We start from the raw sequence: 22836 nt of genomic DNA, 5'->3' as shown, positions 1-22836 counted from the left end.
GAAGAGCAGAGCGGCTCCGGCTGCACTCGCTGCCTTACCGGCGCTGGTTTTTGATTCAGCAAAGGATGTTTTGGCATCCTGCTCGGCGGCCGTATCGGCCCCGCCGTCCTCAGCCAAACATAAGTTCACGGCTCATTCACGTACGGGCTGAGGTTTCCTACGGCTACAGTCGAGGGGGGGTGGTGGGAATGACTACAATGCCGTTCTGTTCTGCAGTCGGAGGTGAGGAGGAAGGAGGAAGGAGGAAGCAGTCCCCATTTTAGCACTGACTTGATCAGATTATTCATATCAGCATGAAAACATAATCTAGACATGAAACAATTAGTTTATTTGCTGATTAATCACTCACATAGATCTTTAAGCTTTTCTTTTTAAAGATTATTGGGTTTTTATCTGCTTATATTTTACTCACCATGTTTAATTGATTGCATTTATATGTATTTTTTCTAGCTCTGTAAAGTAATTTGTGACTAGTGCTACAATATTGAACCAATTAATTCGTCTGCACGATCTCAATGGCTAATACAGGGTGATGTCTAACATGACTGGTGTTCACAGTCTTAGTGTCTTTGCTAATAACCACTCAACACAAACAGCAGCTGAGCCTGATCAGAATGTCTTCAGTTTTCTTTGGTCGCAAACCAAAATGCAACATTTATACTGAAAGGAGGCCAAACATGGAGAAAAATTTATTCCGCAGATGTCAATGATAAATATCTGTGCAAAAATGCCGTGGCAATCAGTTGTTGAGATATTTCAGTCTGGAGCAAAGTGGGGGGACTGACAGAACAACATCTCCATTGTGGAGCCAAAAAAAATAAAAAATACTGCACACAATTGGCGCCGGCTCGAACGAACCAGAAACCGTCTGTCGGCGCTGGATATGATGGCCGTGACCTTTCACCACGTGTCCTACAAAGCTTTGAATAAATGACAAATTAATTAAACATGAGGGGAGGAAAGAAAGCAAATCAATAAGCTATCAGAGTGGCCGGCCTGCTCAAGGGTACTTACAGGAATTGGGAGTGTTGTCTCCTCTCTGATGACCACTGATCGATCAACAGCACCTTGCTGGTCGACAGTGAGCAGATTTCAGTCTGCTTCACTCTCACCACTATTTTTATAACTATATATATATATATATATATATATATATATATATATATATATAACATCACTTAAGAAAACTATAGGTTTTAAGCAAAAAACACTGTTCCGGTGCTCATATTTTAAACAGCTGTTTTAACTTTAAAGAGAATGTAGGAAGAGTAAATACCTAAAACTAAAACACATGTAGACTGCAGCTTTGATGGATCAAAGTCCGACCAAAAATAAAGGATCCCCGGTTAAATAACAATCAGAGGTATGTCGGTTAATGGCGGCTAGAGTGGCTCCGTCTTTATCCTTCTAATAATAAAAGCCTCTTCTATCAACCTTTGACACCGCAATCACAGACTAATACCGACCTTCCACTGTCCTAACTACGTACTCATCCAAGCCTCCTGGGAGTGGATGCCGTTCAGACCGCTGAAATGTTCTGAAGATCCAAACCAAAAGATGATCGGCTCCGCTCCAAGACATGCTTCAAAGCCTGCTCATGTTTGAAGCAGTTTTTTTTTTTTTTTTGCACTGTGGCAATTCTTGTTCATAATTGCTATCTAAATCGAGTGACCAGTTCATGCATCAAACATCAGGATGCACAAGCTTTAACTGTACCGCAGAGTCAACTGAGTGGCTTTAGGAAATTCCCACAATAAAATTACAAAGTGCTTGAGTGACAAAAAAAAAAAAAGAAGAAGAAGAAGAAGAAGCCTATAGGCCTATAGCCTTAGTCCAGAGCTAGGGTCAAGGCCATGTGGTGATACTGACTTTGACAGACAGAGATCCTCATTTTGTTCATGTCAGGACTAGATGACGAATTGATCTAGAAAGCATAAAGAGAGGTGGTGGGAGGAAGAATCGTCCACTAAACAACAGCTGCTGACACTCTACGAGACCGTATCAGTGATGAAAGGGGCATTAGAAAGGGGTCTGATGAGAGGGTGGAGCCCTGCAGGGAATTACAGCTCCAGGCTCCATGTAAGCCGCCGTGTTTTATACAATGACTGATCCATTTATAAAACCATTTGCCTCAATGTCGTCATCTGTCATCTGTCTTGGTTCAATGCCACAACACAAGCAGCTGTACACAAATAAAAACAATGAAGCGGTGGTTTAAATCAGGATATATGTGAGCAAAGATTAAGTCGACGAGATTAGCCTGATGATATTAGTCAATTTATTCATTAGCTACAGAAAAAAAAAAAGACAAAAACAAAGTGAAACAATATTTTTTACTCTTTGGTTTCTAACCCTCCAGTGACCAGATGTCAACAATTTGAAGGGGTTGTGGACTGCTAAAATCTGTTGGGCATTTATTTGACATTATTATTAAAATATTCAGTAGTTGAGGCCTTAACATAGTCTGAGACCCATCTTATTTTTGGTTTGTACAAAAAAAAAAAAAAAAAGCTTGGTTTGGTTTCCTATGTTTGGAACAGATTCTTTTTTGGGAAGAACTATTAAGAAAAACATCTATATAGTTCTTTTTTAACTGTATATTTGCACAGATATATGCATATTTCTGTTTTTATCTTGTTACAGATGACACAGAACAGACAGGATGAACATTGTGCGTTTGTGTGTCTGTCTCCTTGGCAACCTCCAGTTTATTTAAAGGGGAACCCACAGGCCTGTTGTTGAGCCTGTTTCGTCAAACTGACATGATGTGTAATTACAGCCATGAAGCCCACTCTGTAAGCTGTGTCTCGTCCATTTGACACTAAATATATTATATACTAACAGGCAACAAAGCTAACACTCCATTCCGTTAGTAGCTTTCACAAAAATGTGGATACAGCACGTGCAAATAGCTACAAACAAACAACTATGTCTACATTATGTGAAGGTGAGGACTCATTTTGAGTAGTATTTGCGTGGAATGGGACAGGCAGACGGGCAGAGTCGCGCACTGTGATGTGGTGGCACATTTAAATACAAGAAAGCTATTTTCTTCTCCTTGAGGTTTTCCTAACCTCCTTTTCCCCCTGTTGAGGCCTTTTTCATTTCCATCTTCCCTCTTTCTTTTTGTCCCACCCTTTTCTCTTTGTGCTTACTGGGGCAGCGGGAGTGAGGCCTCCAGAACTGCTGTGCTAAGCTTGAAGACACAGGGCCTGGCGTCAGGGAAAAATACAAGCTGAGCTTTAATGCAAAGTGGACGCGCCAAGTCCTGCGGCTGAACTTTCTGGATTCTTTATCTTCAACTATTTGCAGAGCGGTCACAAAAATACCTTTACCTGTATGCCAATTTTTATCTGATGAAGCTCTGTAGAAGCTACATAAACAGTAAGACCTCCATATAAATATAATTACATATAATTATATTTCTTTTTTTTATTTTGCTTGAATTGCCTTTGAATGTAAATAAACCCCAGTAAAATACTTTTCAACTCTGCACTAAGAAGCAATTGGCATATTACAGGAGACTTATATACCTTGTATAAGTGAATGAATGACTGGTAATATTAATAACTTTTGTAGAAAAGTTGGTTTTCCTACCGAAGGTTGTGGCGAGTATGTTCGGCCCCAGGACTGAGAGGTAACAGGTGAGTGGGGTATGGTCCTTCCCAAGCCTGATTCCACGGAGGGAGACTGAGAGCGCTTGCCTCTGCGATACAATGGTTCCTCCACTTCTCTGGTGTTAGTCACACCACCTTTGATCCTGCGCATGTACACCTGGAATAGTGAACAAAATGCAGCTATCCTTTTAATTTCTGCCTTTTGCGGAACTCTTTCTCAACTCAAAATGAGACTTTGTGGCACATGTATTGTCTCACCTCTGCAGGCGTCGGCTTGGTCCCCCTCTGTGCTGCAGCATTCCCACCAGCCCCTGGTCCGCTGTTTACAACTTCTTCACTGTCAAAGGTGGTTGCCGGGTAAGCCCTCACCGTCATTGCAGCTTCTGCTTCATCTTCAGACCCAACATCAGGCATTGCCCTTGTACCCCCTCTTCCTCGACCTGCCTCTTCTGCAGACGTTGCGCCTTTGTTCCTCCAGGTGCTCCTCACAGTGACATTCTTCACGTCTGACAAACCGTCTTCTAGGGGGTGCTGGCTTTGTCTTTGGCTTCTCCAGCTGGTGACTGTGGTGGTGCTGCTGCTGCTCTCGAAACCTGATTCAGTGTCATTGAGGTCTGCAGTGGTGGTGTCTGGGGACGGGAGGCTGTAGTTGCTGCGTTGGGAGCACAGGTGGCTGGTGGTGGTGGTCTCCACCCGGGAAGCGTTGTGGAGTTTGGACCTTGATGAGGAGTCACTGTGGTTGTCTGCCCCACAGTCCTGGTCCTGGGACGGGCGGAAGGTGATGTCACTCTTGGGTATGGAGATCTCATATGGGATGGAAATGCTGCCACGGTGGTCGCTGCTTGGACCTAGAAACAAGTAAAACTGCATCAGACAAACATCTAACAGATGCAATGAGCTGATAATAGTGGAATACTACAGTTGTTGGGGTTGCTATGTAAATCTTTGTGAAACATTTTAGTTAATAACCTAAGATCAGAAGTTAGCATATGTCAGTATGCTACTACACTAAGCTAACACGGTGAACATTACACCTTCCAAAAACTCTACTTTTTTTCAGATATTGAATACCTACCTATGAGGATGTTACTTGTGGACGTGTGTCGTTCTTTAACCGGCACAGGCTCGCTAGATACACTGCTGCTGCGACTGCTGGTTCTGGAAGAGCTCGGGTCATTGGGGTAGATGGTTATACTACTGGTCATTTTACTAGTGGTCACGATGGGTTTGGTGGAGATCTTCGGTTTGCCGTTTGTAGACAAAGTCTCTGAAATCATCATTTCCTTTCGGTCACTCTCAACAATAGCAGGCTTGATGACAGCTTTTGACCGCAGTGACTCTCGTGGGCTGCACACTCGCTGGACCTCAATCCCTGATGGAGTGTGTGTGGGACCCGGGTGGCTTCCCTCAGCCGATTGTGTCCTACTGTGCAACTCTTCATCGAATGAGCTCCGGGAAGAAGAACCCTCCGAATTGGAGTCGTGGACATGGGGGTATTTAGCGTATCTAGAGGCTGCAGTCCTACTGCTCACAGTTGTACTAGTCGTCTCAGTTACAGGGTCTGGTTCAGAGGGCCTTGAACCGGTAGACTCTGTTTCAGAGGCAGAGGAATGACCCTCTGAACCCTGGTCACTGGGCTGCGGTGGATTGATGCGAGATCTGTAAGCAGTGTATGATCCATTGGCTTTGGATAATGCGGGTGCAACAGATGCGGAGGCAGATTCCTGAACCTGGTCTAGTGATTCCTGATCTGAGGCAGATGCTGTTTCCTTCTCTAGTGCGGAGATACTGTTCATGTTACTGGAGCTTTCAGGTACTATATCAGAGTTGTTTGATTCGCTATCACTGCCTGTGTACAACTTTGAGAACTTTTCTCTGCTCTTCTTAATATCCCCGTCTGTCTGTTTGTGAGCTGTCCTCAGCGGCTTCTGGTCATTAGCTGCTGGAGGGTAGCGACTAAGAACAGACGCCTTTTTAAGATCACTAGGTGTTGCATTTACAGAGCTGTACAGGGCTCCTCTAGTCTTCTCCTCAGTTCTCCCAGCTGTGTCTCGTATTCCGTTATCAGATGAAAATGCAGTAGTTGGGGTTTTGGGCGTCCTTCTGCTTTTGTGAGCAGGACTGAGAGCTCTCCGCACAGGAGATCTATCCTCTGAGTGGCTGAGATCTTTATTCCTCAGTTTGTTTTCTCTCCCATACTGAGGAGAGCGCGCCCTGTTATTGTGTTTGGGGGAGCTTGGTTCTGAGACAGTTGCAGCACTTCTATATTTAGGCTTCTCTTGTCTGAAACCCCCCTTTACAGTAATCTCTTCGTTCTCAGCTTTGCCATTCTCCAAGACTTTAGCGGGACTGTTGGGGCAAATGTTAGTGCTTCCATTGCCATGTTTATCCATGTTACTGATTCCATTTCCTCCGATTCCACCTTTTCCGCACAGCTGCGTCCTGAGCTGTTCCACCTGCTCGCTCAGTTGGTGAGCTCGGTTTTTTTCAATCTGGAACTTTTCATGAAGCTCGTTATTTTTGGACTCAGAGTTTTTCAAATCCTGCTCCACAATCTCGAGCTGCTTAAGGCGGTTCTTCAACCTCTCCACTTCCTGTGTCAGCTCCTTTACCTTGTTGTCTTCCTCTTGCGAGCCTTCAAGACCGCTATTCTTCTCATTCTCTGATTTGTTCACAATGCCGATGCTGTCCCCGCCCAGTTTCAGATAGTCAAGACTCTTCTTGCGCCCGCCCAGTTTGCTCGAGAAGAGCCCCGACGACAGCTCATCTTCAATTCTTGACCTCATGAAGTCTGCACGGCCAGGGTCTGTAGACATGCCGAGGCGATTCTTCTGCTGGTCCAGTTTTTCTGTCAGCTTTAGAATGATCTTCTCATCCTCTCTTTGTTTTTCCAGGAGCTTCTTACGCTCACTCATAAAGGTCTGGGTGAATCCCTTGAGTTTCTCCAGCTCTACAGCCAAGGCCTGCTCTGCTCTGTTGAGCTTCGTCTCAGAGCCCTCCACTTCCTTCAAACAGGCTTTGAGTGACTCCAACTCAGATGAAAGCTTCTTGGTCAGGTTCTTCTCCTCATTGAGGCTAAGGCAGAGCTGGCTGCAGTCAGACTTGCTTTTCCCAAAAGCTTCCTCCAGTTTCTCCAGTTCAGCCATCCTCTGCTGAAGGCGTTCAATCTCTGCCTTTAGCTCCTTCGTGAGGCTTTCCTCCTCTTCCAGTTTCTCTCTAACTGTCCGGCACAGGTCCTCAGCTTTCCGTACCTCCTCATCTTTACCCTGGATCTTCAGGAGACGTTTCCTCAAGGCCTCCACGTCGCCAAGCAGGGACGAGTTGCTGCCTTCTGCCTGGATGATCTTGTCCTACAGTGGAGAGAGTTCGACCAGTCATTAAACTTTTCTCTTCACCTCATCCATTGCTTCTTAAACACACATATGCAAATACATGACTATAAAAAAATAATTATTGTACCGACCTGTAGGTCAAGCAGGTCATCTTCAGACTTCTGCAGTTTGTTGGTTGTCTCTTCCAGTTCATCCAATCTTCGGCCAAGACTCTGTAGCTTGTTCCGAAGGTGGCGATGTGTCATGTCTTTATGATCAGACATGGCTACAATATGTTTAGTGTTGTATCCGTTGGGTTTGTTTTGTTCAAATTATTTTATAACCACGTGTTGGAAAGTCCACATTTGTGTGGTAGTGATAACAAGCCTTTTAAGCTTTTTGAGGAAATGTTCTTCTTGACAGTCTGTCTTCTTCTTTTCCTTTTGTAACGTCTCTTTAAGACTTCAAAGATCCTGTGGAGTGGTGTTTAGCAGACCAATCTTTCATCTGTAGGAGGGAGAGAAGAAACAACACTTAGTCATCCCTAATTTGGCAATGACAATCATTTGCCTTCCCAAAAGAAGCTCAGGAAGTGAAGCAAAGGAGTCAAGGGAGGTGGAAATAAGCTGGCTGTATCCTAAGTAAAATAATGACACATATTTGTCACTCTGATTACATTTTAAGAACACCAGGAATTAGTTTCTCAATGACTAAGTTGATCATTTCATTCATAAAATTACGTTATCTGTGACAAATGTGTGATTCACCATTGGGACAATGAGGAACATATGACAACAGCACTGCTTATCTTTTTTGCCCTTAAACGGCCATGTAATTCACCTTGTCTGTCCTTTGACGGAGCTGCTGGTGTGCACAGCTTACGTGTGAGGATGGGGGTTTTAGCACGTCGCCATTGGCCTGTGCACACAGACACGCACACCAATTTGTCATCTCCCTGCTCTTGTGTCCAGCATTGATTTCTGCTTGCCTGCCTGCTTATGCTGACAGCAGCATATCTCAATAACACTGGTCTCCTCCTCTATTTCATCAGTCTGTCACAACACCACACTACACTTAGTGCCTTGGGATAGCAGTGCCTTGGGATAGCAGTGATAAAAAAAAGCAAATGGAGCATAGACAATTCAGAAATTGCTACATGTAAGGATATTCAAGCAATGTCGCCTTTTTACTTTTTTTGCCAGTACCACTGTGTTAAAAGGGGGAGGGGTTACGTTTCTACAGCTATTACAATGTGTTGGCTCCCATCTGTAGGCCCAGCATGGCTCAGTGTGATGAGAACACACTTTATTAGCACACCGTAGTCTGCATGTCAGCAGGGACCCCCATAAATCTAATAGTCAACACTTTTGTCTCATGCATGATTCAGGTAGTGGGCTCTCGACTCCCGCTTCTAAACCCCATTACTTCCCTTCCCCCTCCATCATTTGCCGAGCTTCTCCTTCTGACCACGAGGGAAAAATCGACCTGAGGGTAGGACGCAACATCTGCAGACATCATCACTAATCAAGCCCTGACAACGAGCTCCATGTCTGCCCTTTCCCCTGGTTTACATGACTATGTTCAAAGACTAGCTTTCTAAAGCTACAAACCACTACATACAAAGACTTTTCCTTTACATTAAATTACTTACGCAGCTGTAAAAACATCAACCAGTGCAGTAAATTCACTAAACCTTTTTTTTATCTATATGAACCATGTGTGTAGATGGTATGAAACAAGGTATAACATGACATTATGGTTTACTCTGAGACAGAGTAATATATTTTCTATAGTTTCTTTCGGTTTAAAAAGACCAAACCCCTCTTCCCACAGTTCATTAAATGTCTTGTTGAACACGGCTCACAGCAATAAGCTTTGAACGTCAGTATGTCAAAGATTTCTTTATGACAAAGCATGCGAACTCAAAGCGTTCAGCTGTAGTGTTTTAATTATGTTTTACTTTCATGAGGTCTGGTGGTTTGGTAATCTTCTAAGTGGAGTTTAAGGAAACCAAAAAAGAGCACGGACTGAGGAGGAAGAGAGGAAAAAAATGACAATCGGGCAAAATGTAGGAGAGAAAACTGCTAGCCTAGCTGTCTACTTGAATGCCAAAACACCTTCGTCAATAAGCAATTTTGTGATACACTTTTGTGAGGTATTACTCAGCTGTGGCTCGTTAAGCGAGTTGTAGACCAAATTCTTCTGTCTTGAGTGGTCCAAAGCTGCCCCGACTGATCTGTTTCCAATGGAGTAAAACTACTATAAGCCATTCCCATACATCAAATAAAAACAGCAAGTACTCACAGGTACAACATATTTCAGTTCAACGTTTTATGACAGCTCCTCAGACTGCAGAGTGCAGCTGAGGGAAAATATAACCAAAGAGAAATCCCGAAACTATGTGCCCCATTGTCATCCTAGACAACAAAACTAGATCATATTTTTTCCACTTTGGTGATCCTACAGTCCTGACAAACAACCCTTCAACTTCTGTCTTTATTATTTTGGGTTCATCATTAATGATTGTCCCAATTGCTCAATTCAGGTCCCTTAAAAGAAGCACTGGTGGAGACCCGTGCTGGTTAATAAAGGCGTTTTGCTAGGTTCAGTTACTCCTGTCTTGGCGTGCTGCCTACCTCTCCTCTCATTCTCCCTTTATGTCTTTGCCAGTTCCCTACCTCCCTCCCTCATCTCTCCCTTCCATCTCTCTCTGACACGCACACCAGTGCGGCCAAGTGGGCGCTTTAAAAGGGTGGCAGTGCGTGCAAAGTGACTCTGGCAAGGGCAAGCCTCTGACAGACCAATCAACATACCTGATTCCCTTATGGCAAGCCCAGAGCCTCGTTAGCTGCACTCAGGACAAGACAGGAGGGAATTGGAAGGATGGTGACAAAGACGCAAAGAGTTATGTATGAATGAAGGAGAACAGTGCAGCCCAGTAGTATTTAGTCAAAGACCATAACTCCATTCATTTGGAGGCCTTAATATTCACGTCTCTCCACACCTGCATGCTCATAAATCAGAGAAATATCACGCCTCCCTAATCAAAACATGCAGCACTGCATGTCCAAGAGCATGTTTCAAAATGTGGACAAAGTAGGAAGTAGTACTAGGAACTAGGGCAGAAGGGGTGCTGGTGAGGTATTCCAAACTAAAAGTTTTATTCCCCGGTTCTGTGCTTTGTTTGACAATTATGGGAAACCTGGAGGGGGGTAGGAGCTGTGAGGCAGGGAAACTGACCCTTTTTATGCAGACACATTCCTAATGATGAACCAACCAGGGCACTGGCCGTCCCTCCCTCTGCTTCATCTGCTCTTAACCAGGCCACTGACACTCTCTCTTAGACCCTTTGCTCTGATGAAGTTGTTTCGTAACTGGGTTATTGTCTGGGCTTTAAGTTCCAGACAGTGTATAGAGAAGAGAAAAAAAAATCAGTGCCCTCAAAATATCAAGTCAATCAGGACGACTTCCACTAGTTGGTTCCTGAGCACATTCCTGTAATTTCTCTTTGCAGTGGTGACAACACCAAAACGTATACTGCATAATATCCATAAGTTCATTCTATATAAAAGATTTAAAGGATGTTCCCCTCTCGGCCTTTCGCTCCTTTCTGCAGTTCTACTGTTACTGTTGTAAGTGTGTAGGCTAGTAGCTTTTTGCTTGGAGAACGACTGGGGGTCAACTGAAGAAAGCAAAGTGAATCTGGAGATGACGACACCGGGAGCAGACAGAGAGAATAAAAACAAGTGGAGGTAGCAACACGAGGACACAGTGTCGCTGACGTAAGGGCCACAGACCATTGAGGGTCAGTGTGAATCACCATGCAGCTATTAGCTTGTGGTAATATGTTTATTAGCATCATTCTCTAATAAAGACCATTAAAAACTACATTAATGTTGAGGCACTGCCAAGTATATCAACGTGCATTAAAAGTAAGAATTTTGCACCAATGTTAATAGTATGTACTTAAAAGAACAAATTATATCACAATCAGATAGGTTCAACAAGAGGTCTACAACAGATGCTACCGCTTTGCCCTGAAATACGGCACAACATCCGTACTTGTACACGATGTGTTGCAACCTGCACCACAACATTATCCTTTTGTTAACAGCATTTGAGCTTCGCAGCCCAGGTGTGACATCAGAGGAAAGCGGCTGCCGTGTGAATCTATTCGTGTCTGCGTGAGTAACAGGGCATTCACCTCTAAAATGGAGAAAATATGAACCAATAAGCCCAGACGGTTTTTGTCTCAGACCAACAGCACCAGAGGGATCTGGAAGTAAAATGCTGTTGAAGAGGTTCATCAACTCCGCCTGTGCTCCCACGAACACACACACACACACACACACACACACAGACACACACACACACACCAAGGTTACAATCATACACCATATCATTAAGGCCTTAGCCACTCTCTTCCTGCCTGCCTGTAGCCTTCAGTACATTCTGTTCTCTCCATGAAAAAGAGAAGGAAGGAAAGAAAAAAAATCCTGTCTATGTTGCACTTGACGTTAGGTTGGAACTTACGGGTTTGAAGCTCTTCTGCTTCATAAACAGTAGTTAATAAAGGGCCCCAGTCCAATCAAAATGCCCCGACCACATCTTCATGTAGGGGGTTACTGCCAGTTTGAATGTGGGAACGCGTGTGACAATGCTGCGCATTTGTGCGTATGTGTGCGCGCGCGCGTGTGCAGTGACAACTGCAGTGGATGGATGCTGGCGCTGCTTTAGAAGCCACAAGATGGTGGAGACCTGATGCTTGGCCTGCATTTTTCCGTTTTTCCAAGAAAGAGAAAACCGGCATACCATAATGTTCGGTTTGCCGTTTCCTGTTCTGTTAACTTTTTTCTCTGTTTCTTTCACCCCTTCAGTTGTGCACCGCTTCTGGAAAAAATGCTAAAGAAAGGAAAGGCAGCATTGCGTTTCAGCAGAAGAAATGGATAAGGACCATAGGTCATGTAGTGGCTCATTGGAGCAAGTTGAACTGGGATGGGAATACCTTCTTTACTTCAATTTTTTCCTCAAGATCTGGGGAGAAATGGCTACTTACACGATACGTACTTAAGTGTGGTGAAACAGTGGGTAAACAAGACGTTGTCTCTAGTAGAAAAATATGTTTCTTTATGAGAGAAGACATGGAAGGTAACCACAATACCACCGTAACGACAAAGCACATGCTGTCTGTGTGTCAGAGCAACATCACTCAGTGTTAAGATATTTCATTTTGGGTTTTTTTTTTTTATTCCTGTTCTCTTCCAGTAGTTACTTCAATGAAAAAGGACTGAAAGCAAAATAAATAAAAAAGGGAAACTGATACGGTATTTATTATGTTTCGTGAGGGCTGGCTGCTGATGACTGGTATCGCTCAGCGTGGACACTTTGTTCTGTTTCATTTCAAACTTCCAGACATTTGTAGACTGTCTAAACCGGGGAGAAGTGACAAAACCAAAAAGAAAAGTTTCAAGATAATACAGCCATGAAAAGTTATATGACTGGAAATCACTGGCACAATATATACTGGTCTTTTGTATCCGGAGAAATAAATAGAAAGTCAAACTCGATAAAACTTTAGCCTGAAGGGGGTTGCGAAAAGTGACACGCTTTTATGCAAATATCAAAATCAGCCTCCATCGTTTCCTGTCCAAGTAACTCATAGCCTTTTCTAGGTCCTCCCCTGTTAGTCCACATCAAGAGACTTTGCTTGTACGGGTAGGCATGATAAGAAGATGTGCGACGGAGGAGGAAAAAGGGGGGTGTGAATAAGAAATTCCACATAAAGTGGAAGAAGGGTGAGACAGATGTGGCAGGTTGAGAGAAACACCCCAGAGGAGTTAACAGTGATGACCTGTTCTCGGAAGCGTGTGATGTTTCTACGCACGGACTACATTTTTGGCTTCGACGTTTCTGACCTGATTGAAGACTCTGAAGAGGCTGAATCAAACCTAAAGCCCCCCAGAGCTTTTTTTTGGCTGTGCTCCTAATCCTGGTGGCTAAATAGTGCCATTTTGAACGCGCTCTTCAACAGAGATCTGCACTACATGTGGGATTACATCTGACCGTACGAGCCACTGTCGCTACAAGAAGAAGCAGAGTTGAGGAGGGATATTAGATGCTCTATTTAAAAAGGGCAGCACCCGAAAATACTAACCAGTCAGTGGCTAGGTTGTTCTCGGGCAGATCTGCTGCCAAGGAGATCTGGAGCGACTTAAATCTAGTCAGTTTAATAGAGACACAGAATATAGCACAATTACACATCTGCTACATCACTGTAAATCCCTGTTATTTACTGCTAACATCCTCCTTGTGATTGGATCTAAATTAGTTGAGTCAAGTCTACTCTGGTCTGAAAGGCTCTTAAAGCTAAAAGATACTGTATCTTTATGTGGGAAAACTGAAAAGTGTATTCAATTTTGCATGAAACATGATCAAAAGGTTGAAGGGATCTTATTTAAAGATGATGAATGCAACGTTTTCTACCTTTCTACATGCTACTAAGGCCAAGCTGGTGGGTTCTTTACTTTCAAGACAAATAAAATCCACCTTTTTAGTCTAAATTATTGATGAAGGTGGCGAAAAACTCAACTACGAATGAGCTCCTTTCCCCTCCCCCCTTCTCTTTAAACTCATGTACTACTGAAAAGAAATGAAATGTGTCTGGACTTTTACTTTGAAGAGTCACTCAGACACAAAATCCAACACATTTCTTATGGCAGTTCTTTCACTTCGGTTTAGATAAAGCTGCAAATGTTCTCTCTCTCTGTCTCAGAAAAGGTCTCTCTAAGCCAACTCAAAGGTATTAGGCCAAACCCGGACATCTATATTTACACAGTGACTGGAATCCTTTAAAATCTTTCATTTTATTTAAACCGAAAACTATAAATAAAATCCATGGCCACCAGTAGCTGTTACTAATACATCCGAATGTGTGTGACTGTGTATAAACGCTTGCATGTGTGCTGCAGATGAAAACAAGTTTAGAAATTCTTTTGTTATTGGTGTAAACACCCAAATTTATGTCCCGTATAACTCGCCATCGAGCTCTCTCTGAAATACTTCCCGGCTTTAATCCGGCATGTCCTCCGTCTGCTGTCCCCTGTGTTTGGGGTCAGAGGTCACCGACACTGTAAACATGTATAACACTCCACAAGAGGCACCGGGGCAAACAGGAGTGAGGCCCTGATTAGGAGAGCAGATTGTGCCGTTTCCTACTGACGCTAAGCCAAAACCAACTGAAATAATTGTTATGCATAGAATGTAGAAAGTAAAGCGTAACATGTTTTTCTTATTAGTCACCAAATTTATATTTCTATACATATTTCAAGTGTATAGTCGTATGAAAGCATTAAGAAATGTAAAAGTACCTTGTGGGAACACAATGAGAAACAAATACTAAAATAAGTATGTGTCATGGTGATTTCACACATACACACAAGCCAATAAGAGGCTGCTGACCATTACAAGCAGAAATTCTTCGAGTGCCATTATGAAGAATGAAACCATGGAAAATCCCAGTTGAGAAGTGATAGACAGGAAGACTCAAAACAGAGACATAACTGTGACATAGTATGAGCTGTGATCAGATAGGACGATGAGAGAGGGACGGATGAAGACAGACAGAGCTCACGGACAACGAGATTTTAAATCCCTGCTAGATAACCATCATAACCCTATTTAAAACAATCACCGGCTTATTGATATGAACGGCAGAGTCAATGAGACAGTAGTTAGGTTTTTAGAAATAACACTACACAGACGTGTCAGTGACGTATTTGTAAATTATTTCTGGCTGATTTGGTCAACTCAGTGAAATGCAATAGAGGTCAGGCTCACAAAAAAATGTAAAAACATACACATGCACGGATCAGCCACAACATTATGACCACTGACAAGAGAATAACGTTGGCCATGTTGTGACAATACCAACTAAATAACTTGAAGAACGGCACAAGGTGTTTATCTAGTCTCAAAATTCGTTAGATCCTAGATCCTCAAGCCTCCAAGAAGGTCCATGTCCATTCTCTGATAAGCCTGAAAAGTTTTTTGAGTCACAAGGGAGACCTACATAATAGTAGGAAGTGGTCATAATGTTATGATCAGTGTCTAATGTTCATTCATAGAGATTATGGTCCTCGCAGGGCAAATTAAACAAACAAAAGACACATTACTATTGCTCTCTCTCATTCTTATGCTCCTAATGTCCTTTTGTTTAATCTCCACAACAGCCAGTCTGTTCGTTAACGTGTGGGCGAACTAGGCTGGAGCATGCCTCGAGTAGAATAACAACCTCATTTGCAAAACGAGACACACAAGGAGAAGAAGTCCACGGCAGGAGAGAAAACACAAGACAAAACAAAACACGTCAATGGTGAAACTTCTGTCCCTGTTTGACTAATTCCAACTTTAAAAGAAACTATTTACCTACCATTAGGTACACCTATTGAAAACCAATCTTCACAGCTGTTCAAACACTCTCTGCAGACGTCAGCAAAAAATCCTTACACGACAATGAGCGCGCGCAGATAAAAGCGTAACGATGAACTGCTCGGGAAGGAATGCGTGTGTGTCACCGTTTCCCACTGATAAGAAAACATAAAAAAAAAACGGGGCGACATGATGACACTTGTCGGAGTCAACGCAGTCGGTGTACGTCTGTGTGAATAACGGTGAGTCAGGCAGAAGAATAATGAGGCAAAGCAGATGTGCAAGAGTTAAGCCAGAGCCAGAGCGATGAAAAGAATGACAGAAATACTTCATCCTTGTACTGATTCATCACCCCCGTCCTAAAGACGTCTTGTGCCCGTTTCGTTGTCTGAGAGCAGGATGCGCAAAAAAAATAAATATCCAAGTTAAACATTTACAAATGTAATGCTCCATTTACAGTCGGCCCATAACACTGGCACTGAACAAAATTTAACTGTGCACAGGAGAGCAGAAACAAATGACCTTCCAAGCTGGTGAGGTGAGATTTATGGTTCTTTACATGCTCAATCTAGACCCACTAGGAACATAAATGAATCGTAAATCAAGCAATGGCCTGCAACAGTCACACGGTTTTAGGAGTCGTGAACTAAGGTTGATTCAGCGGATGTCGAAGAATAATGAAAGGGACTTTCACAGGTGAGGAACTGAACTGAAAGGTTTGCAAATGTGTAATTCTCCATTTCCTCCATAAAGAGGGCAAAGACAACAACGGCGTCTTGTTACAACTCACTCCATTGTTTCTACACCCTCTCTATTTGCTCATCGCTCGTCTCTGCGTAGCTCGTGAGGTGGCTGCTAATGAACGTGTTTCTTTGTCTTTTTCTTGTATCTTTCCCAACAGCAAAACAAAAAAAATAAAAAATGTGTGGATGTGACCAGCTGATGATGTTGCTCCATCTGGGTTCACCTGATGCTCCAAGCCTGTGATCTACATTTGGTGGCTGATGACGTTTCCTTGCGCTAACATATATGAATTAGCTGCATCAGTCTATCCTGTTTTTCATTGCCTCTACATCGGTGCCCGCCCATTTCACGTCACCAAAGTTTGTTTCTTTTCCTTCATCGCTGCTACAGTTTGCTTCATCTCTTCCTGTGTGCACACCCCCTTTCAGTCCCTTCCTCTTCCAAGTGACCTCTAAATATCCCCCCCAGCCTCATTTCTGCTGCTGCACTCGTTCAGCTTCCTTCCCTCGACCTTCCTCCCGATTCCCCTTCTCTTCCCTTTCCTGCAGCGTCTATATGTGGCACCTCACAGGAGAGGAAGGCGACGGCTGATGCAATCACGAGCGAGGATCGAAACGGTTTCACAAATCTAACCGACTTCGCTCCCGCAGCCGACACTCGCTGCCGATTCACAGACGCGTCGGTGGCTCTTGACGCACAGCCCGTCCGCCTTCTGCTCGGCCGCTCGGGCTCCTGCTCATTCGCCGATTTCCCATTCCGGCACAGGACGCACACACAGAGGGCACACAGAGCTCGCTTGGCAGAGCTTGGCAGTGCATCATAGCCTGCGCTTTGGCATTAGCAGCCTGCTGCGGTTGAATGGAGACCTCAGTGGCTCTGTGATGAGGTAGAAAGGAAGAGAGCGAGAGGGAGACGGAGGAGGGGGGGAGGCAGCGGTAGGACAGCTCAGACCAAGCGAATGAGCAGAGAAAAAAAAAATGTGTGTAATAATGCAAGGTAAGCATTGAACGACTGAGAGAGCAACTGGCAGAGGCGGACGAGAGGGAGAAACAAGAGGAGTGACTCCACAGAATGCAGAGCAGGTAGCTGCCAGAGTGGATTACTGCAGCAGGAATGCAGCACTGGCTGCAGGATGGAGGAAAGGAAGAGGAGACGCAGGGAGCGGGAGGTACAGTGATGACGTATATCAGAGGAGAGATAAGACCTTGAGGAATGATGCAGTTTTTAGACCCTATCTTGTAACCACGGTGGCCTGCTCGTAAATGTACATCAAGGCAAGAGAAAAAAGATAAACTGAGCCGCGTGTTTTACTTCTGTGTAAACAGCCTACATCTGTTTTCAAAGGACTCTCTCTCCTGATTAGATTATGTATCTCATCTCATCTCATCTTCCGCTACCGCTTGTCCTCTGGAGGGTAGCGGGGGGTGCCGGAGCCTATCGTAGCTGTCATCGGGCGAGAGGCGGGGTGCACCCCGGACAGTTCGCCCGTCCGTCGCAGTGCTGACACAGAGACAAACAACCATTCACACTCACACCTACGGTCAATTTAGAATCACCAATTAGCCTAACGAGCATGTGTTTGAAGGAAACCAGAGGACCTGGAGTACATGCAAACTCCACTCAGAAAGGCCTCAGTCAGACTTGAACCAGTGATTGTATGAGTGCTAACCACCATACAACTGTACCGCCCTTATATTATATACATTAACCCTAAATATACACCGATCAGCCACAACATTAAAACCACTGACAGGAAAAGGAAACAACATCGACCATCTTAACACAATGTTCTGCTGGGAAACATTTGGAACCTGGCATTCACGTAGATGTTACTTAGATGTGTACCACACACCTACACCAGAACAGACGCCCCCGCCCCATAGCAATGACACTCGTTGATGGCAGCAGCCATCCCCAGCAGGATGCAGCCTGACACAGACACACACACAAATGGGTTAGGAACAACTAAAAAGAAAAAACAAGAACAGTACAAGCGTCTGTGGGATGATCCACAGATGCCCCTCCCCTCAACTCATAGGACCCAAAGGCCCCACTAACAACATCCTGGACACTCTCCAAAGGCCCATGTCCACTCTGTGATGAGTCACAACTGTTTTGGAGGCACAAGGGAGACCTACACAATATTAGGAGGGCGGTCTTAATATTACGCCTGATCGGTGTAAGCGGGACGTACATCTAGTGTAGGAAGAACACTCACAGAAGCTTATTTTACTATTGGCTTTTAAAAGTTCTGGACTATTTAGGATAAAGCCAGCTTAAGTAGGATTTTGTAGCATCCGGAATAATGATTAAATGCAAATTTAAGTTTCACTGAACACGCCTTGGATACATATTGACTTTAACAGTGGCGTGAGTAGACAGCTTTAGAAGAAGTGACTAACCTGACCTTCCCACCACACACACACACACACACACACATCAGGTGCTGTACCTGAGAGCACTGACACACACTGTGTATTACAGAATATATACCAAGCGGTACAGTATACGTGTATGTGTGCCACTCCCGTGTGACTTCAGGGTACAGGGAAGGAAATACGGCGCCGGCATTTGTGCCCAACAGGAAACAGACTCACAAAGAGCCGAGGAGGGGCGGAAGAGGCAAGGAGGAGGATGAGAGGGGAGGAGGGGGAGAGCGAGGGAGGAAGGAGTGGGCAGAGGACGAGGAGAAGACGGAAAAGTGGAAGAGGTGACGGGAAACCAACGATGCTGAAATTCTGAATATTATTCTGGGAATCAGTATGTGACGCTGTGACTTGATTTATTTGCACATGAGTAACTGTAGTTGCATTTATTTCTTTTTCGATCGCTCATTTTCTCTTTTGACAAATAATAATTGTACAAGTGTGGTTACTAGGAGAAAAGGAACACCAAGAAAAACAAATTGTTTACTTGGCACTGTGCTAATTCGCCTTCGTAGGTTACTGGAAGCCAGAGGAAACAGCTCGTAGTTCTATTATGGATTTATTTCTTTAGGGAACACAAGCCAAACAAAGAGTCCTGTTGTCAAGAAACTCGCAACGATTGTGAATATTCATAGGTACTTGTGTTTTTGAAGGTAAACAACAGGTTAGCCGTTTCCCTGTGTTTCCAATATTTAAGTTAGTCTAAGCTCTTTACCTCCCACCCTTAAAACACAGGTTTGAAGTGAACAACCAGCTCCAAATTTGCTCCAAACATGTAAAGTGCAATAGAACTATACTGAGTAAATGAAAATGTGTCATTGTCTCTTCTGACTTTTGATGAATTGTGCAGGACTTACTTAAATTAAGATGCATCCACTCCACAAACTCTTCATCCTGTGATTGAAACACACACAGAAAAATGGCAGGAGGTAAGTACAAAAAAATAAAAAATAATAAATAAAAATGGACTCACTGGTGATCATAATATCAAGACACACACACACACACACACACTCATGCCATCTTTCACCATTGTTGTGTTTGGTAGTTGGCAAGGCCCGGAGCCTGCGGTCGGGCCTTGACAATGTAGTCACTGTAGGGGAGAACGTTCACAGTCAAGCTAACCGGCTAGGAATGAGCTAACTGCTCAGATATGGGACGCATTCGGAGCCCTTGCAATAGACTCATGCATGAGCAGACAAGCAATGTTTGGCTAGGACAACAGAAGGCCCTATTCAGTTCTCCGGGGAGGCGCTGGTACACACAAACACACACGCACCATTATCATAATCATCATCATCCTAGGAGCTCTCATCTGCTTCAAAACACACACACACACACACACACACACACACACACACAAACACACACACACACACACACACACACACACACACACACACACACACACACACACACACACACACAGAGAAAACAACTCGGACTTGGAGCATTCCACTACAGTAGCATTCCATATGTTTGGTTAAGCACAGAGGATCCAGATTTAAGACTTAAGTCTGGACTGAATTTAAAGGATGAGAGGGAAGTGGAGGGAGGCGGAGAACTGAGAAAGAAGCGGGGGGGGGGACTGAAAGAGAAAGGGAATGTTCCTCTCAAGCGTTACCAGCGCAAATACATGCGCTATATGTGAACATGAACTGCGAACACACCTAAGTCCTGTGTCAATACGGAGAAGGCGTCATGTGAAAGGTTTGTTTATGGCAGTCGAAGACGGGAGTCTGAAAGGTCCGCCGCGAGCAAACCTAGAGTTGAAACTGTGAATTGCAACTTGTAACAAGGGAAAGGAGACGGGAAAGCAGGTGATTAAACAGTAATTTTTCATCACTGATTAACAGTGCTGAACACAAACCCTCCAGACTGTTTGATGTAGCCGCTTTATGCATAAACCATAAACACCAGAGTGGATTTTACTACTCTGAGTGAGCTTTCAAGGCCCTGATAATGAGTTTTGATTGATCTGATCTGGGAAACACCAAGTCATCAGTTTCCCCTCAGCAACCAGTCTTTATGCCGCGCTAACTAACCAGCTGCAGCTAAATATACAGCCCAGAGATGTTTCTCTTCCTGCCTATGCGAAGCTAAACAAGGGGGCTGTGACAAGTGATGCGTTCAAAGATGCTTCGACCATGCAGGCGCTGATGGACACGTAGCGTCAGTCATTCAGTTGCTCCTGCCACTCTCAACTCCTTTCTGTGTCATCTTGTCTGTTTCTCACAGATCTTTTCTTCACCGGAAGGAGACGGCCCCCGCTGCCGCGCACACTGCGCTCTGTCACGTTAGATTCATGGAGGCGGCGGTGCAACGTCAACATACGGGCTTCGCTGAATCATCTTTTGTTCTCACGCTTCCTTGACAACACTTATACGCCGCGCTAAACCAAATTCTGCTGAGCACACACCAGCAGTCAGCGGTGGCGTGCGATCAATAAAATATATAATTCGGCAAAACTGTGCGACTTTACAAATGAGACGCGATGAATTCTTTACAATCCGGGTGGATGCCAAATGCGAAGTTACCAGATGCCACATTTGTCTGTGTTTGTAATTGTTGTTGTGCCATAAATGCATTCTGTGTGCGTGCGTGTGTAAAAGGGGGGGTCGGAGCTATTCATTCAGACCCTTAGCCAACCCGTAACCAAGAGAAACTCAAAACAGCTGTCTCCTTCTCATCCCTCGCTTCCCCTCACGCACACGGCATGTCAGGTTGGGGAGAATTCATTATTTTACTCAGCAGAAAAAAGTGGAACAGCGTGAGACGGCACTATCTTAGTCACTGACCTTCCAGTCATCACCTCACTTAACATATTTTTTTGTTGTTTTCAACATGTTCTCGCATTAATAGACTTTTCTGTATCAGCTTTATCCGTTTACTGGGCGCACAGCTCGCCATGCAAACGGATTGTGCAAACTGCAGCCAGAGTCTAAAACCAAATAAATAGAGACTTTATTTAAAATTAACATAAAATAACCTCCACCAACAACGTACATATTCATTGTATTCTGTGTTTTTTGGTATGAAAACCCAAATTAAAATCTGAAATAGGTGCTTAACCTTCAATAAACTGATGGTGTGTAAAGTGCTGTGACATGTATTTTTGGTTGCAGACCATGAGAGTTCAAGAAAAGACACCGTGACATTTAAGTTTCATTTTATGAAAACTGTTCTTTTATTAGCATTACGGTGAATGAGGAAGTGGACCGTTCCTGTACAGTCAGTGACAGTGTGGGATTTCAAAACTCATCTCAATCTCTTTCTGTGTATTTATCTATCAGAGTGGGCTCAGCCCTTCTAGTCCTGGACCACAGTGTGTTAACTATTGCAGCACAGATGTGTCAAACAGAAATCCCTTTTAAAGGACTAACCTTCCTTTTCATTCTATACAAACATGTCATGTATACCTTTATCAGTGACATAACGGAAAGTCACATATAACTGTATGCTGTGTATGCTTTTGCGCACTAGGCCTGCATTACAGTACACACACACAAGATTAGGCCGTGAGTCTCAAAGTTTGTTTTTTTATCCTCCAAATGTGCAACTCATTGCTTCTCTCAAATCTAAGCGGAAATGTTTCACAACAGAATGGATATATTCCATTAGAGCCAGAGTCATGGCGTAAAGTATTAGTATCAACAAGAAGACGACAGACAAACCACATTAAGTGAAAAGAATGAAATAAGGCAGAATGAGAGAAGGGGGCGAAAAGGAGGAGGAGGGGGGGGGCTCATGTTCGGTTTCTCGCAGCGCAGAACATTTTCAAGGCCTGAAACTCCATCCCGGGCTCCACTCACCAGGCGGGCCTCGTTTGCATGGGAGCCCATTTCCTGTGTGTGATTAGTGGAAGGGAGATTGTGTGCATGTGTGTGCACACTGGGGGTTGCAGTTCGCCGAGGTCTGGGGTTGTTTTGTCTGCGAGGGGGGAAAGGAATGCCCAAATCAAACACAGTGAACAGGATGGCCTGCGAGAGAGGGAAGGACGGGCGAAAGAGACAGGGGCGGAAAGAACGAGCGGCGAGGAGGAAGACGAGGAGAGACAGGAAACAGATCCAGAGAGTAGCAGACAGAAGGAGCTGACCCAGGAGAGGAGGAGGAGGAGGAGGAGGAGGAGGAGGAGGGAGCAGCGGCGAAGAACAGAACAAGAGGTTGATTTTTCATTTGCTGCCACTGAAGACTGCCAACAGCATTCCTCCCGCTGCTATTAGCATTCCAACGGAGCGGCAAGGTGGAGTAAGAATTTTGTCTACAAGCTGATGAGCTGTCAGATGGAAAACCATCCACCGCCTTGACTCC

General features: G+C 44.2%; 1 protein-coding gene across 2 annotated transcripts in view; it reads right to left on the bottom strand.

The window, feature by feature from the left end:
* luzp1 (leucine zipper protein 1) overlaps positions 1-22836 on the bottom strand; it is a 44098-nt gene that overhangs the window by 8871 nt on the left and 12391 nt on the right. Inside the window, exons 2-6 of one of the 2 annotated variants that reach the window (XM_047610990.1) lie at positions 19383-19419; positions 7081-7435; positions 4693-6967; positions 3876-4465; positions 3598-3774 (exon numbers count right to left, since the gene is read on the bottom strand). In XM_047610990.1, the coding sequence (XP_047466946.1) occupies positions 3598-3774; positions 3876-4465; positions 4693-6967; positions 7081-7212 (3174 nt within the window). In that variant the 5' untranslated portion in view covers positions 7213-7435; positions 19383-19419. The remainder of the gene's footprint in view (positions 1-3597; positions 3775-3875; positions 4466-4692; positions 6968-7080; positions 7436-19382; positions 19420-22836) is intronic. The other variant, XM_047610991.1, reaches the window with a different exon arrangement.

Source organism: Mugil cephalus, chromosome 17, assembly GCF_022458985.1.
Source record: "Mugil cephalus isolate CIBA_MC_2020 chromosome 17, CIBA_Mcephalus_1.1, whole genome shotgun sequence".
NCBI classification, from domain to species: domain Eukaryota; kingdom Metazoa; phylum Chordata; class Actinopteri; order Mugiliformes; family Mugilidae; genus Mugil; species Mugil cephalus.
The sequence above is the reverse complement of the archived record's forward strand: the minus strand, read 5'-3'. Positions and strand labels throughout refer to the sequence as shown.